The sequence below is a fragment of the Oncorhynchus gorbuscha genome, linkage group LG09 (assembly GCF_021184085.1).
Source record: "Oncorhynchus gorbuscha isolate QuinsamMale2020 ecotype Even-year linkage group LG09, OgorEven_v1.0, whole genome shotgun sequence".
NCBI classification, from domain to species: Eukaryota; Metazoa; Chordata; class Actinopteri; order Salmoniformes; family Salmonidae; genus Oncorhynchus; species Oncorhynchus gorbuscha.
In genome coordinates, this window is record NC_060181.1 from 58,558,816 (window position 1) to 58,574,488 (window position 15,673).

Consider the following 15,673-nt stretch of genomic DNA (forward strand, 5'->3'; position numbering starts at 1 on the left):
AGGCATTCTGCTCTCAGAAGAACACACTTTTGGGGGTAGGCAGCATTCAAAGAATTCCCTGAATGAACCAGAGATTGGCAGAGCCAAAGACCAGTATAGCCTAGTGCTGGTACAATATCAGGTTCATAAGACAAAACGTTAGGAGTGACATACACAACAATATGCTGTATACACAACAATATGCTGTATATGTCTGGACTGCTCATACATTTGTAGAGCATTAGCCTGCCTAGGAAGTCTATTCAATCAAATGGCATAAGCATACGTTCTGAAAGTAACAACCCTTTACACACACATCACATTAAAGATTCCTTCCCTTAATATTGAAAATTAAGATCTGTCCAGTAAGTCAAACATTGAGAACACTCAACCCCACCACCTGTCACCCTTTAAAATGACAAGCCATTTTAGGCCAGTGTGCCTTTGCATTGTTTAAACCTTCTCGTCATGGAAAAAAAAATACTTAAGACACATGAAACCAATAGCCTCAGTCATTTAGAAAGTTAGACAGAATAAAATGTTATCACAACTTCAGTTGACGTCATGTATCGTCCTCGTGAAACATTTGATCACTTTTGGTGTCTAATTAAATAAGCATTCTGGATCTTTGAAATGAAAAGAGTGGGTGAATTAAAATTGCCCAAGATGGCGAGTGGCTTGTTGTTTAGAGGGCAGAGAAATGGTGCACATTGTAATAAACAAAGGGATACATTTAATAAACTCTGCTGGGCTGCAGTTGCTTTTCTTTATACGAAGCCATACAAAAAGATAAGAGGAAAGGAGCTTCGGACCCAAGCAGTGGACTGGCTGACACGGATGGGATTTCCACGAACACCTTCAAACATATTGTCCCGAACATTAGCTACAACACAAATAAGCAACAGCGAAATAATGTAATATGTGACTTAAATTAGGTTTAGTCAATGAAGAGCAGACTTTGGCATCTTCAGCTCAATACACACTGAACAGACCTTTTCTCAGCATTCGCACTCTTTCCACATAACTTGCCTGCAACATCGTTTAAAACATTTCAAATGAACACTTCCTAGTGATTATAAAAGCTAGCCGACACCAAATGCATTTATCTGTGACAGACATTCAATGATATCTTCTTTTACACCGCGTTTTTTTTTTAATAAAAAGGTCAGTCAAGCCGCACCAGCTACGGACACAAAGACGAGATTCGCTAGCTAACCAGCAAGCTGACACTGACAGTCACTGACTCAGTCTACGCCGTAAAAAAGTGATAGAAATATACGTGAATCTCGCCATTAAGTTAGCAACTAGTTAAAGTAACAAAAACCCGAGTGCTGGTATTGTCGATACATTTACAAGTTATCATTATTGACAGGTTTGTAGCAACCTGCTCCACTCAGGATAGGTTACATGATAAAGGGCAAGCTGCTGGACAGCGTCGATAGAACTGGGTGCTAGCTAGCCAGAAATCGAGCTAACAAGCGTTGAAATCTCTAGCGAAATTGCAAACTGGACGTCGTTATGAACGATAACGTAAGCTAACTTCCCACTACAAAACATAAGAAAACTCACCTAATTTCCGTCACTTTATGTATCCTCCTTCGCGTTAGTTACTATGTAAGAATAGCGTTATGTTCCCCCAGATTTGCGTTGTTTGCGGACAGTGCCAGGAGATTATAAAGAACGAAATTGGGCTGTAATTGAGTGTGTGTTAGTTAGGCTACTACTATACGGCAGATTGAAGGAGACTCTTCTCAAGGTTTGTTCAGCTTCACTTCAAGGCACAAAAGTGACGTCAGCTAAAAGCTCCAACAATGCAAACTTTTGTCTGATTAATTAACTTAATTCATTGCTATAAATGACTGTAAACAGATACCAGACTATGCATTTGGTAGGTATTGTTTCATTCAACCTGGAAGCAATCTATGATTGATATTGCATTTCAACAAAATGCTGGATTCAGGAGTCTGGGGGGAAAAGCAAATAAATCAAGTGAGCAACACATCATATGTAGGCTAAATAAACTGGTTTCGGGGTAATTGTGGTAAACTAATAAAGGTAAATGCTGAGGATGAATGTGGAATGCAGTGGTGGAAAACTGGGAAACCATATGGATGGCAGTGTATATACACTGATTATGTATTTGTACATTAGGTCATTACAATTATGTAACAAAATGCATAATTAATCAAACAATACGTGAAAAGATTACACAAACACTTTTTTTTTTATCTGTGGGTGAACACTGTTTTTGTCTTGGGATCATACAATATGTGATCAATTAAAAAGGTACACCTTGAAAGACTGCATAATCACAGATCCATTTGAATATGTGAACCATTGGTCTTTTGATTAAGTGTCTTAGGATAATTTGCAGTTAATACAGAAACTCAGTCTTATCTGTTAGCACATCTACTAGAGTTGGGCAAAGACTGCCATCTGTGCCTAATTGTGTTTTTTCTTTCTTTGATCAGACATCTGCAACAGGCTGAGCGGAGACCTTGTGACCTAGTCGGGGGATGCACAATATTACATTCAACAAACACTGTGAAAATGTAGATAGTTTATGTAGGTACTGTTCATTGAATCATCAAATTGACAGGGGGGGTGGAGGTAAAACAAATATGTTTGTGGTTCAATTTAACTAGAGTGCATATAAGAAGACATTTTAGATTTGGAAAACATGTTTTAATGCTTTTATGAGACATATAGGCTACATTTAATCACCAAATCCTTCCATTTAATTGTTGATATGTTGCTTTTAGACAGATAGCAAAATATTCAGAGCGTGCCGAAATTAGCAGCGAAAGCTTTTGTGACTGTTCAAGGGAGCAAAATGCTTTTGAATTAAGTTTGTTTTTGTACATGCACTAGAAGTAATACACTAATTAAGAAACAAAGTCACTCTTGTATTATGTGGGGGGAGAAAGCGTATTCAGCATTGTGAATTTTAAACAGGTTTATTTGCTTGTTCACCATCCTTGGCCTCATTGATTTCCCCCCTTCCTCTGGGTCAGTAAAGACACTATATTCAGACGTCCTTAACTGGATAAAACAAGCTTGCCTGGATCAACAGAGATGGTGGGAGAAGAAAAATGATTTGATGATTTTGTCATTTTAATTGTATTGGATAATCTTCATTAGGGACAGCGAGTGATGAAAGAGCTCAAAGCTGCATCAAGAGGCCTCACTGGCCAGGCGTGTTCATATGCAATGAGAATGTCAGCCTTTACTCGGTCATTTGTAACACAATAAGTGCAAGTCCAATGAGTGCAATGCAAGCACAGAGGGGGGGGGATGGGCAAACAGTCTGTGTCGATAAAATATATTTTTAAAGAGTGTTGATTAGAAAGTAGAATGAGATATCAAAAGACATAGTAAAGCTGATCTCTTCGGAGACTTATGGAGAACAAATAAATGTGCTGATTTGTTTTTAATTATTTTTTTCTGTCAGTCCATGGCAAGCCCAGGATACCCATCAGCCGCTGGGGCTGTGCTTGCCATTATCGATTTTCACCTGACACATTCAGATAATACAGATTATTACAATCTCAGTACACAACTCCCTATAATTCCATTAAAAAACAGTCTCCCAGCACCAAACATACATTTAATTTACATAACGCAAATTCCCCTTTCAGCTAAAAACAGGGTAAATGCAGTCCAAGGTTTCTGTTCGTGATTAAATTCAGGGTTCATCTTGCTAGGCCTCTTTTAAAAGCATAATTGTAATATATGCCATTAAGACAACAGTTTACTGGTGTTGACTAATTAACCTATAGTGAATTACAACGTTCAGTTAAATTACTGTCTTAGTGCCCTACAAAACAGGGCTTTCACATTTTCAAAGCACAGCAGTCTGTTTGTCATGCAATGGTTGCTAACTTTCTTTTTTCATGGATGTTTTAAATATCACCCAGTTTGGGCCACTTAGAAGCTATTTAATCACATGAGCTTCAGGTGAATTATGACAATGAGGTATTTATTGCCCTTTGAACAAAACAATACTGTCCAGATAGGTTAGAAGGGTTAATGATGACATGTGTCTGTCCTGGACACCAACATTCTATGGTACTATGTGTCTATGGTACACCCTGGTGTGGGATCTTAAAATATTAGCTCAAATGTTGCGTTGAAAATATTGAATGATGGTGTAACAACTGGAATGGTGTGGTATCAGTAGTGGCATCCATCCAGACTGATATACATTTTATTTCAGGGGTTATCAGACACAAGTACCAAGGGAATTATTACAGGTCTGACAATTTAGTATAGAACAAGTGCGATTCCTTTTAACGACATAGGTATAAGTCAAATATTTATCCCTTCAGGTGTTCCAACGCCAGGCCAATTTGTCTGTGCTTACATCATAACGTGTTACATGTCTTTGTAGCAGCGGGACTGGGTGATAAACATTGCATTCAAAATGACCTCTAAGTTTTGCACTCCTCAAAATATTTAACAACTGCATCTAGCACACACAGGCAAGGCTTTAACGTGTGGCAATCACATTTACAAACCTAATAGCCCTTCACGCAGAATTAAAAATGACATAAATCAAGGGAAACATCACCCACTCTGACAAAAACATGATCAGGATTAATACAGGAGTGCGTTGGTGCAATAGAGATAGATCCATACAACATACAAGATCAGTGACTAGGACCTGTCATCTAAACATTGTAAAATCCCACCAGAAAGTGTACTCATTTTACATGTACTTCACATAAGAAGCATTCCCAGAAAATTATAGACCCAGAGGAAAGAGAGAAATGACCAGGAAAATCTGGCATGGAATGTGCTATCAAGTAAGCCAAATTCATCCATCCATATATAACTATCACATCACAAGACAAATTACGGACCAATTTTGGCTCAGAATAGACTTTCTTATGAAAATTATTCTGCAGTGGACGGCCATTTAAATAGTGGCCTTTGTTTTTCCTCTGTTAATCGGAGCATGTTCCTGGACAGTGAATGGAGGAGAAACGTGAGCCTGCTAGAACATGGGAAACGTGAGCCTTCGAGAACATGGGAAACGTGAGCCTTCGAGAACATGGGAAACGTGAGCCTTCTAGAACATGGGAAACGTGAGCCTTCTAGAACATGGGAAACGTGTTCATGCTCCATACTTCTGTCTACAGGCACCTTTGTTTGAAAAGGCAGGAGAGGGGGATGATAGTGAATACTAAAGAACCGAGTTGAAATGTAATGAAATAATTGAGTTTGAAAAGAAACCTGGATTTGATTGTGGTACAACCTGATACTTTGTGGAAAATAATGATTTGGATGAAATAATTGGTTTTCGGTAAGAGAAAATCACGAATCACAGAGTAGATTCAATTATTGGCATCAGAAATGTCTGAACGTGTGAAATTCAGGGAAATATTTCAGGAGTGTTTTACAAGTTGGCAGAGGTTAAGAAATATTCACAAAATTGTGAGTACATGTACTATAAGCGCTGCATAAAATATTGAACATTTCAGAGTAATTGTTGGCATATTTGTAGTGAGCTTAGCATCTTTTGTCCACAAATGAATGCAACAATGCAAATATTACTTGATAACCTCTAGTGAACAGCAGTGGCTCTGTGCATCCCATTTTCATACCAACTGTTAATGTCATATCTTATTTATGCATACCACTGTCCCTTTTAATGAGCAATTTCAGGTCAGTGCAAAGCCCATCCTCCTCCAAGCTGTGGCAAGGCAGACGTGTGAATGAAATGCCTTCAGTGTTATTTGATCGAAATTAGGCCATTACAGCCATAATCATTATGGCAACAGTCTTTACATAATGTATGCTCTCCAGAAACGATCCATCTTGGGGTGAAACAGCAACACTTGTATTGAGGAAGCAGCAGAAAAAAATGAAAACACAAAAGCATAGATCTGTCTGGAAAAAATAAAGTACCATGCTAGACAAGGTAATTATAATGTAAGCTGGTCCCATCGTAGAAAAAAACTCAAGCTAGGCATTTTTTTGCCCACATTAATGCTACAATTAATTATGATAATCGCTTCTGGGCATGAAAACAAACATCAATTTTAGAAAACCTGGCCTTGCACTACATCTACGAGATATATATATAACAAAAATATATGTGTGTACTGTTTAATTTTGGGACCACTTCTATAATAAATGGCTGAATTGATCTGGCATTACTGTTAAAACCAAAGACAAAGCAAAGTTAATAAAATTTGTCAATGGATTCGTATAAACATTTAAAATGCTCTCTCAGCTCCAAAAAAAATATCTTAAGCTCTTGGGTTGGGTTCAAATAGCATAGTTTTTCTAACATACTCAAAACCATTCTAAAAGCTTCATTCAAGGTTCCTTTCATGGACAACTGCATTCACAGCAAGCTGCTATTGTATTCCTATCTAATGCATTATGCTTTGTTGAATATTCATAGCTGCCTTGTCCAGAGCAAGGAGGGTGAAACAGACTGGGTCCTGGGAAAATTGTGGTGAAGTTGGGTTGAACAAGTCACAAAGCATTCTTCTGTGATTGCAAGACATCTGCTGAAATCCCATCCAGACAGAGGGGCATTTCTAATGTCTGTCTGCACAGTCTATTTCTAGAATGTATTGTTGTATATAACCCCTTGGCAAAAAAAGAAAAAGATGATCAGACTGACAATTTCAATTGGACTCATCTGCAAGCCACAGAGGGCCATGATTAGAAAGGGATTGTGAATATTGTGAACATAATATTCTGTTTAAATGCATTTTGTCTGAAGGATATGCATTCATAATATTGAAATATATCCATAGTGCCTCCATAGCAAGAAGTATACATGTTGTGCATGCTTATACATTTTTCAGGTGAATAAGCACAAAGTAACTTGAGGAGCACTGAGGAGGAAAATGCCCAATAAAAACAGTTTAAGGACTGAAATATACCTTTTCCTAAGAGGAACTATGAGAGTCCTGATGTATCACATTACATGAAAAACACTCCTCTGGGCCTTGTGTTTTTCCTGACCGGATCATTTGTTGTTCTTAGTTGCCATTTGATCTGTGGGATTAGTTACTGGTAATCTATGTTCCTTCAACTGAGCTTTGAATCAGGATGGGCTAGCTTTGTTTAAATCTAGATACATGGCCATGCCCTACTCAGTAAAGTTAAAGCTATACTTTTGAAAACAGACTGCATGCTGCAGTTGAAAAACTATGCATTTGAACAGACTTTTCAACCAATCAACCGTTTTTTCCCACAAACTAGCACACGTGCCATAAATCAAACTGAACAGATAGCAGCCCGGAATATTTATCTTAATCAAGTTCAATTCTTACACTTGATCATTATCATAATCTCTACCTGAATAATCTAATTATTCTACAATTATATTAGACAATTATCAAGTTGATTTTTTTACATTAAAAAAAAACCATACACAATGCATGATTACCTCAAAGAGTTTATGCAATCTGTTTCTGTTGCTGTTCCTGGAAAGTACAGGCTGGAAATGTGATCCACTGTCCCGCCTAGTGGCCAAGCTCCTAAATCAACGTTATATGAGTTCTCTCCTGATCTTACCCTGCGAGATGTCATATGTTATGGATCTCTAACTGTTGACATCACCATTGGACCCTTGCTGGAGGGCTACATGACCAAAATGTACATACATTCTCCAGATGGAAGTTATTTTCTAGGAGCAAAATATAGATCGCTTAATCCGAAGGTACGGAACAAGGACAATTGGTTGTATTCATTAGTGTACACCATTTCAAAACGTACCAAAATGCTTTGCAATGGAAACTGAAAGTGAGTTTCTTATTAGACAAATTCAGATAGATCCATCGCCCATAAGTCATTTTTGTGCCTAATGAATACTACCCTCTAGTGCCATGGCAGAGCCAGGACAGGTTTTCATACAGATGGAGGGTCGGTGCGATACTTCTCATGCCTGACAGATGACAGTGATTTATAATATTAAATATCCCTTAAGGAGTAATTAGAATGTCCTCAATCCGGTGTCCTAATTCATCACCCATTTAATTATGCATTGACAGATGTATATTTAGCTGTAAAGTTCTGTAACGATCTGAGAAATGGACAGAATAATGCTGATATGGATATGGTTGACATCACTTCAGATTGTTCAAGTGTTGCACTTTGGGGTTAGGTAGGTTTGCAAACATCCCAGAAATGCATGTCTATCGGAATTGGGGGGGGGTCCAAAAATCCAGGAGTCCTCCAACTGTGTTTTCTGGAGAACCTGGACATTTTGACACTTACTAGAATTTTGAAACCCTAGGGTTGGGTAGGATTCTTCTCATACAGTACTTCATAGAAGGTATTTCCATGCCTTTGGGTTAAAAGATTGAAGCCCCTCCTAAAGGAAAGGAAATGCAAACCAATGTATGAGGGATTACTTTGAGATTCCATTGACAAACTATGTAACACAGTCATGTCAACTTGTGCCATGTTTGCCAAAAGAAGCAACAAGTACAGCAACTACATCAACTGCATGTACCGTCTCAAACAAGCAAAATCTTACAAAATTTGCCCACAAGAAGAGATGCTCACATACAGGGTACAAAACATTAGGAAAACCTTCCTAGTATTGAGTTGCATCCCCTTTTGCCCTCAGAACAGCCTCATTCCGTCGGGGCATGGCCTCTACAAGGCATTTAAAGCGTTCCACATTGATGCTGGCCATGTTGACGACAATGCTTCCCACAGTTGTGTCAAGTTGGCTGGATAGCCTTTGAGTGGTGGACCATTCTTGATACACACAGGAAACAGTTGAGTGAAAACCAAGCAGCGTTGCAGTTCCTGACACAAATCGGTGCACCTAGCACCATACCCCTTTCAAAGGCACTTAAATATTTTGTCTTACCCATTCACCCTCTGAATGGCCCACATACACAATCCATGTCTAAATTGTCCCAAGGCTTAAAAATCCAGACATCAATAAGGGATCATAGCTTTCACCCGTTCAGCCAGTCATGGAAAGAGCAGGTGTTCCTAATGTTTTGTACACTCAGTATAAATCAAACATAGGACAGGCAGGCTCATAACTCACAAGTAGCCTCGGACTTCAGGCTTCAACAAGAATGGACTTGAAAGGGGCCTCCCGAGTGATGCAGCGGTCTAAGACACTGCATCTACAGATCCTGGTTCGATTCCAGGATGTCCTTGTCCCATCACTCTCTAGCGACTCCTGTGGTGGGCCGGGTGCATGCACGCTAACACGGTCGCCAGGTGTACAGGGTTTCCTCCGACACATTGGTGCGGCAAGCTTCCGGGTTAAGCAAAGAGTGTGTCAAGAAGCAGTGCGGCTTGGCAGGGTCATGTTTCGGAGAACGCACGGCTCTCGACCTTCGCCTCTCCCGAGTCCGTATAGGAGTTGCAGCAATGGGACAAGACTAACTACCAATTAGGGAGAAAAAGGGGTAAACATTTTTTTTAAAGAATGGACTTGGTCACACGAGACCAGCTCACAGGTGATGCCCAAACTTTATTGTGTGTAACAAACAGGGCTTAGTTTAAGCCAAATGAAACAAATATAGCAAGGTAATCAGCAAAACGCTTTCAAATACATTCATAGAACTTCAGGGATGTAGTGCTGACAAAACACCATTTAAAAGGACCACTCCTCAAACTGTAACATATCACTAATGCATTAGTAAAACCACTGACCATATTCATGAATTAGAATTTGGATTAATAGCTTTGTAAAAAAAAATGAATTATGAGTGTTTTTTCAGGTAGTCCCACCAAGGACATTGTTAGAGAAAGACAAAACGATCCTCACTCAAAAAATGTTGTTTTCTCCCACGAATAGAAGTTCATACATGTCATTACAGACTAATGCACAACAAATCATATCTATTATAAACGTAATCATCTGTAGAAGCCTTTCACAGCACACAAACGACAATGGGACACAGGATTACAGATCCCTTGCTGAGAAAAAAAATGCACACTGGTTAAAATGTGTCTCTTTGACCTATTTTACAAGCCTTGATCTGTTTGCTTGAGGTATGAATGATGGATTAGTCCCTCTGTACTTTCAATGACTTGTATTGATCTCATATTGAGAACTAAGAAATTCAAAGTTCTGACACTAGGGTAAGAGACACATTGAAAAGTAGGAGCACTTACAAGGGCAATACAACATAAAGATGTGTGAATGATAACATATGTCAGACTCGCCATGCGCTACAAAGATGGCCAACTGTATGCAGACAGAAGACGTCGGGAGACCCAACTTCTTTGACGATTGAAACACGTGATTCTCACAATTCAAAAGAGTATCGAATTAACGGCATGCAACGCATTCGGTGCGTAGGCTAAATGTCATTTGACAACATATTTTCGTTCGTATCCTGTTTGGCTAGCACAACAAAGAAGAAGAAAAAGAGCAGACTGACCCAATACCCACACGGGAGCCCATTCAGACAGGCAAAAGTGCAAAGGACGGGACATACCGTGGCACTAGTTGGTGGTAAGTGTTGCTACGCATGTCATTCCATAGCAGGATGTAATTTTACCTGTCAAAGCATCTCTTCGGAACAATGGAACCAGTCTTAATTAAGAGGGTCACCTTTTTCTCTCTCTAGGCCTCTCCTCCAACAGTGACTCCACACAGCAGAATCTAAGAGCAGGATCTCCATTAAGCCATGTCATCAGCCTCATCTGTCTCCTCTGTCTCCTCGGTCTCCACTAGGCAGGCCTCGTCAGAGGTGGGAGCCCTGAACGGGGGGTGGTACTCGAACGATGCGAGGACGGCACCGAATTGGTGCTTCTGGTGCAGGAACCAAAAGACTGCCGAGATCCCCATGATGGCGACCACACTCAGAATGACCAGAGCTGAGAGCAGTGGACTAGTAGCTGAGCAGGACATAAACAATGCAGGGAAAGAGGTTACCATTGATCTTACTGTATGGCTATTTAAGAACAAAATAAAGGGGAAATGGCTTTGCTTCACTTACCGGGTTTGCCGTTTTTCTCTGCTTCTGAAAAATAAATGAACAATATATTAGTGAAACATAACTAAAAATAACAACATCTGTATACACTTGTTGATCAAATTGTCAAAACAACACATGGCTGCTACAGTGGGCCTATGTCCGTCCACTGGTCTATGTCGGCGGGAAATTAAATTTTTCTGTCTTTGGAGGTTATTTGAAGGCCGCCCGCTGCGCACAGACGATGTTCGTTATGGGGTGTCCCGAGTAGAAAGACAAATGCTGCTAAAAAAAAAATACAAAAATAGGGCCTTACTTTCAGCAGTCTCACAGACCACTCCATTCTCTAGGTTTTCAACACAGCTGACTTTCTCCCACTCCCCTGTGGTGCTGTGCATTGCCCCACAGGTGTCCATGGGAATCAAGTCAGGCGAGCTGGAGCTGTTCCCCCAGTTCTTAAAGCTCAGGCCAGTCTCATCTTGCCACTTAAAGTCCTCATCTTATCAAACAGAAAAAACAAGACATCAAAATTTGAAAAATAGCAATTACTTCACTTATTCTCTCTCCCTCTGTTAATTTGACTTGTCTTTCCTTCATAAGCCAAACAAACCTTGTCTGAAAGAAATAAAGTTATGCACAGTCAAAATGACCCTGTTCGAAGAATACCAGTGGAATACAAGTTCATAACTTCCCTTACTGGGCTGATGAGACAGCGGATTGCGCGGTCAAATGGAACAGCTAAATCTATGACATTAAAATGCCTGTGGTAACTTGTGGAATAGACACCGGCTGGAATGTGCTTTTAACCAATCAGCATTCAGGATTAGACCCACCCATTGTATAATATGGATTATGCCAGCCGGTGATGTAACCACATTATGCGGTACAATCACATAATAGGGCAAAGTAGCCTTCATAATACAGAGGTGCCATGATTTCAGAATAAATATCAGTTCTTACTTACCGTCACTGTCATAATACATGCCCAACCACACATGGATGTTGCCTTTCCACACCTGCGGACTGTACTTGATGATGAAATCATTCTCCTCTGCACTTTGGACACTCACCAATTCTAAGAGACAACACAAGACAATCTGTTGCAATTGAAAAACAAACATTGAGAGTAGTTTAAAATGGTTAAATTAAATCAAAGCCTATCAGCTAAATCAGGAATGGGCCAATTTGAGGGGATGGGGGACACAAAAACGCTGAACTCATCATGGGGGCCACAGTGATTCACAGGTTTGCATACCTACATCCATACATGCAGTCAGAGCTGGCCTTAGCCTTCTTTGGGGGGGGGGCACTAAGTGAAATTTACAAGACGAAAACTGCTTATGCACAAGCTAATTTCGAAATTGCACCTTGTGTATTCTACTACTCTAACTTTGAATAGTTGAGACCCCGACAGTTTTTTGTATAATTTGTTTTTTTCTTTGGAAATTGATCCCTGGGCCTACAATGATTTAAAAAATTGCAAAATATTGATGACTTGTAAATACCATGTCCTGAGCAGAGAGACTTCGCAGCTGCAATCGTATAACTTTTAGCCATGTCTTCTTCTCCATGGACAAAGTGGTAGCATCTTTGTCCAAAAGGCACCCAGGTGCGCCCATCTGCAGGACAGTCTGTGGGGAGAATTAATCATTAGACAAAACCACTAGTCTCAAGCCTCATTTTCAAACAAAGTAAGGTGTCCCTGGTTCTAACCTAAATTTCCAACAGCTCACCGAAAACAAGTCAAACAAGAGCCACCAGTGTTATCAGTTGGGATGTGGTTGGTGTAAGAACGTACCGTAAGCCCACTCCACAGCTAGATTGAAATGTCGCGGATGGAGCCATCCAATTGGTACCGTTTGGGTGGCTCAAACCGTTGGAAAGTTGTCAAGGTTTGTTATGTGTGTTAAGAAAGCAGAGTTCCCAAGTTCGAGCCAGGTATGAGCTGAATCAAGCAACATGGCATCCATGTTGAGCTGCTAAGCAAGCAACATGACATGCATAACAGTGATGCCGTGATCCGGATGCGCAAATGGGCTCAGCGCAACAGCTGGGTTCGCTGTGTAGCGAGTTCAAAGAGGGTGAGTGTAACGGAGTTAAGAACGTACCGTAAGCCCACGGATGGAGCCATCCAATTGGTACCTTTTGGGTGTCTCAAACCGTTGGAAATTTGTGAATCAGCGGAGGGCGGTCACCTGTGTTAGCAAAGCAGGGGTCCCGAGTTCGAGCCAGGGTGGTACTCGCTAAGCAAGCAACGTGAAGCTGTAACACTGGCAAACAAGGATGTTTGGAGCGATTCTTCACAAAACCCAGACACAATATTTATCCATCGAATAGTCATTTTGAGGAAGGATTGTTGACATTTGTATCTAAAAGCATAATTGAGAAATACTTTATCGAAACTGGTCTATTTATGACATTTAAGACTTCATAATGTTTCATCTATAGGTGCTACAAAGTGTCAGATTAAGCTTTACCGCTTGCTCTAATAGGTGTAGTATTTTGATTTCGAAAACTTTTTTTTTTTTACATTTAATTTATGAATATTCCAAAATATAAAAATGAATATTGAAAATAAAATAGTTTTGATTTGGCCAATTTTTCTATTTTTTAAAGAACGTAATATACTCCACTTGCAAGTGGGATCTCTGCTGCTTTTAGAGTTACAGGTATGATCCAATGTGTATGCATTACCAACAGAGTGAATGTGAAAAATATATATATATATATATATATTTTTTTTTTTTTTTTAAATGGTCACCTCTGTCATTGCACAGGATGCGCAATGATGCAAGTAAAAGGAGGGCTGGGATTGGTTACATTGCCTACCATTACAATTTATATTTTTTTAATATAACCTTTTATCTAACTAGCAAGTCAGTTAAGAACAAATTCGCATTTACAATCACCGGCCAAACCCAAACAACGCTGAGCCAATTGTGCACCGCCTTGTGGGACTACCAATTACGGCCGTTGTGATACAGCCTGGATTCGAACCAGGGTGTCTGTAGTGACACATCTAGCACTGAGATGCAGTGCCTTAGACCTCTGCATCACTCGGGAGCCCAAAGTATTCGACGAGGATGGGATAAAAATGGGCCATAACCTTAAAACTAGCAGTGATCCCACTCTTTTTTTGTCTGTGTTTCTTGAGGAATTTTTTTTAAGCAAAAGAAGCATTAAGTACTTTTAAAGCCACCGTCTGGATGTTGTCCAGTAATTTCAAATAATTAAATATACCCTTTAAATTTAATGTATATATACCTTCGTGAGATTAGTGCAATTGAATTATCTTGTCAGATAGAAATCAAGTGCAATGTCAGCGAAAATGTTATGGAGTAAATTGTTTGTTTACATTTTGTAGGTGGGCCCACTTTGACATTATGCACATTTTACAGAAGACGATTTGAAGACTAGGCTACACTGCCTTGCTACCTTTGGAAATGATGTGGACACATATTGTTTGCTTTAACAGTATACCTCGATGTCTGAATTATAACGTACATTGTTACAAGCCAAATTATGAGGGCAGCTTTATTCGTTTCTAATAAATACTACAATATTTGGCATGTAACCGAATGAAAATATAAATCCCTACAAAAAACACATGCCGACAAGAAAATCGTCAGCAATGTTACAATGTCGTTCAGTGAACTTTTGTCGAAATGTTATCCCGTTACATGTTTAAACTGAAAGCACAACAAATACTTCAACTTTCTCGAACAACACGAAGTGAGCATTTCCCATCCACTTAATATAATAACATTAAACAATAGTTAATTATCTCAACTTACCACCAGCTAAAGTAGATTGCCAATAAACAACAACGAAAAGGAGATTGCATAAGGATAAGGGGCGAAGGTGCCATTTCTTCACTGACTCCATGTCCGCGAACTCCAACTCATGGCTCCGAAGTTTTTCAGAGCTTCATACGTCAGCATCTCACATTGAAATGTAACCCCACCTCTAGAGTGCCCGAATTATCATGCTCCCTCAAAAAGTAGACCGGAGCAAAGTTCAGACTCAAGAGTGGTTGAGGCGTGTGGAAACAAATGATCAAGCTGAAACTAATTTGTGAATTGCATGATATTGCATAGCTGCATACTGTTGACATTATTAGTGAAGTTGAAGAATAGCATTACGTTAATTACATTCGATTTCATTTTCAATTGCTTTATTATGGATTGTGGAGAAGGATATTTGGTTATGTTTTGTTTTGTCACAGGAGTATGGGCCCCGTGAGGATATTGGTTTGGAGAATTAACCCATAAAGCCTCTAGATGGTGCCATAACTGCATAAATGTCTAGATTTCAGTGATTGCAACCCAGTGGTATCACATTCTGCCTAGAGTGCCTCATTATGTTTTGAAAAGTATACAATCACACAGGAACATATTCTATACATTAATTCAACTGAAATTAGTGAGCAATTGGATGTAAATATGAAGCACAATACATTCCATTAAGTTGTAGGTTGGTATAGCCCGATCCTTACTTGTAGGCCTACCATGACTCAAATGATGAATAACATTATTGTCTCATTAATTAATGCAAAACTCCCCGTGATTCTGCTGAGTTGACCAGGATATGGCTAAAAAAAAAACAAGATGCGAGACTTGAAGAAGTGAGAAGACCGTTGGTGAGAGCTGGAATGGCAGAGTGCTCAGTGGGGTACGTGAAAGACAGTTCTAGACAAAAGAAGATTAGAGACACTGCATTAATAAACAAGACCAAATCAACAGGGAGCATAGACGCAATGTCTACTGCATGTCCAC

At 39.6% G+C, this 15,673-nt stretch overlaps 1 protein-coding gene across 1 annotated transcript; it reads right to left on the reverse strand.

Annotated features, from left to right (window-relative positions):
• Positions 1–9,420: 9,420 nt before the first annotated feature.
• Positions 9,421–14,867, reverse strand: LOC124043827 (CD302 antigen-like). Its single transcript, XM_046362848.1, has 6 exons — positions 14,693–14,867; positions 12,404–12,529; positions 11,863–11,973; positions 11,215–11,397; positions 10,923–10,946; positions 9,421–10,821 (listed from the first exon to the last, which is right to left on the reverse strand). The coding sequence occupies exons 1-6, from the start codon at positions 14,781–14,783 to the stop codon at positions 10,604–10,606; spliced, it is 753 nt and encodes a 250-aa protein (XP_046218804.1). The 5' UTR covers positions 14,784–14,867; the 3' UTR covers positions 9,421–10,603.
• Between the last annotated feature and the right edge of the window lie 806 nt (positions 14,868–15,673).

What these genes read in the sequence shown, in the direction of transcription:
- LOC124043827 (XM_046362848.1), bottom strand. Translation starts at nt 14,783, where the DNA reads ATGGAGTCAGTGAAGAAATGGCACCTTCGCCCCTTATCCTTATGCAAT. An exon ending in GCAATCTACTTTAGCTGGTG is followed by an intron (nt 12,530 to 14,692) that starts GTAAGTTGAGAT and finishes TTCTCCCCACAG; the next exon opens with ACTGTCCTGCAGATGGGCGC. An exon ending in CATGTATTATGACAGTGACG is followed by an intron (nt 11,398 to 11,862) that starts GTAAGTAAGAAC and finishes CTGTTTGATAAG; the next exon opens with ATGAGGACTTTAAGTGGCAA.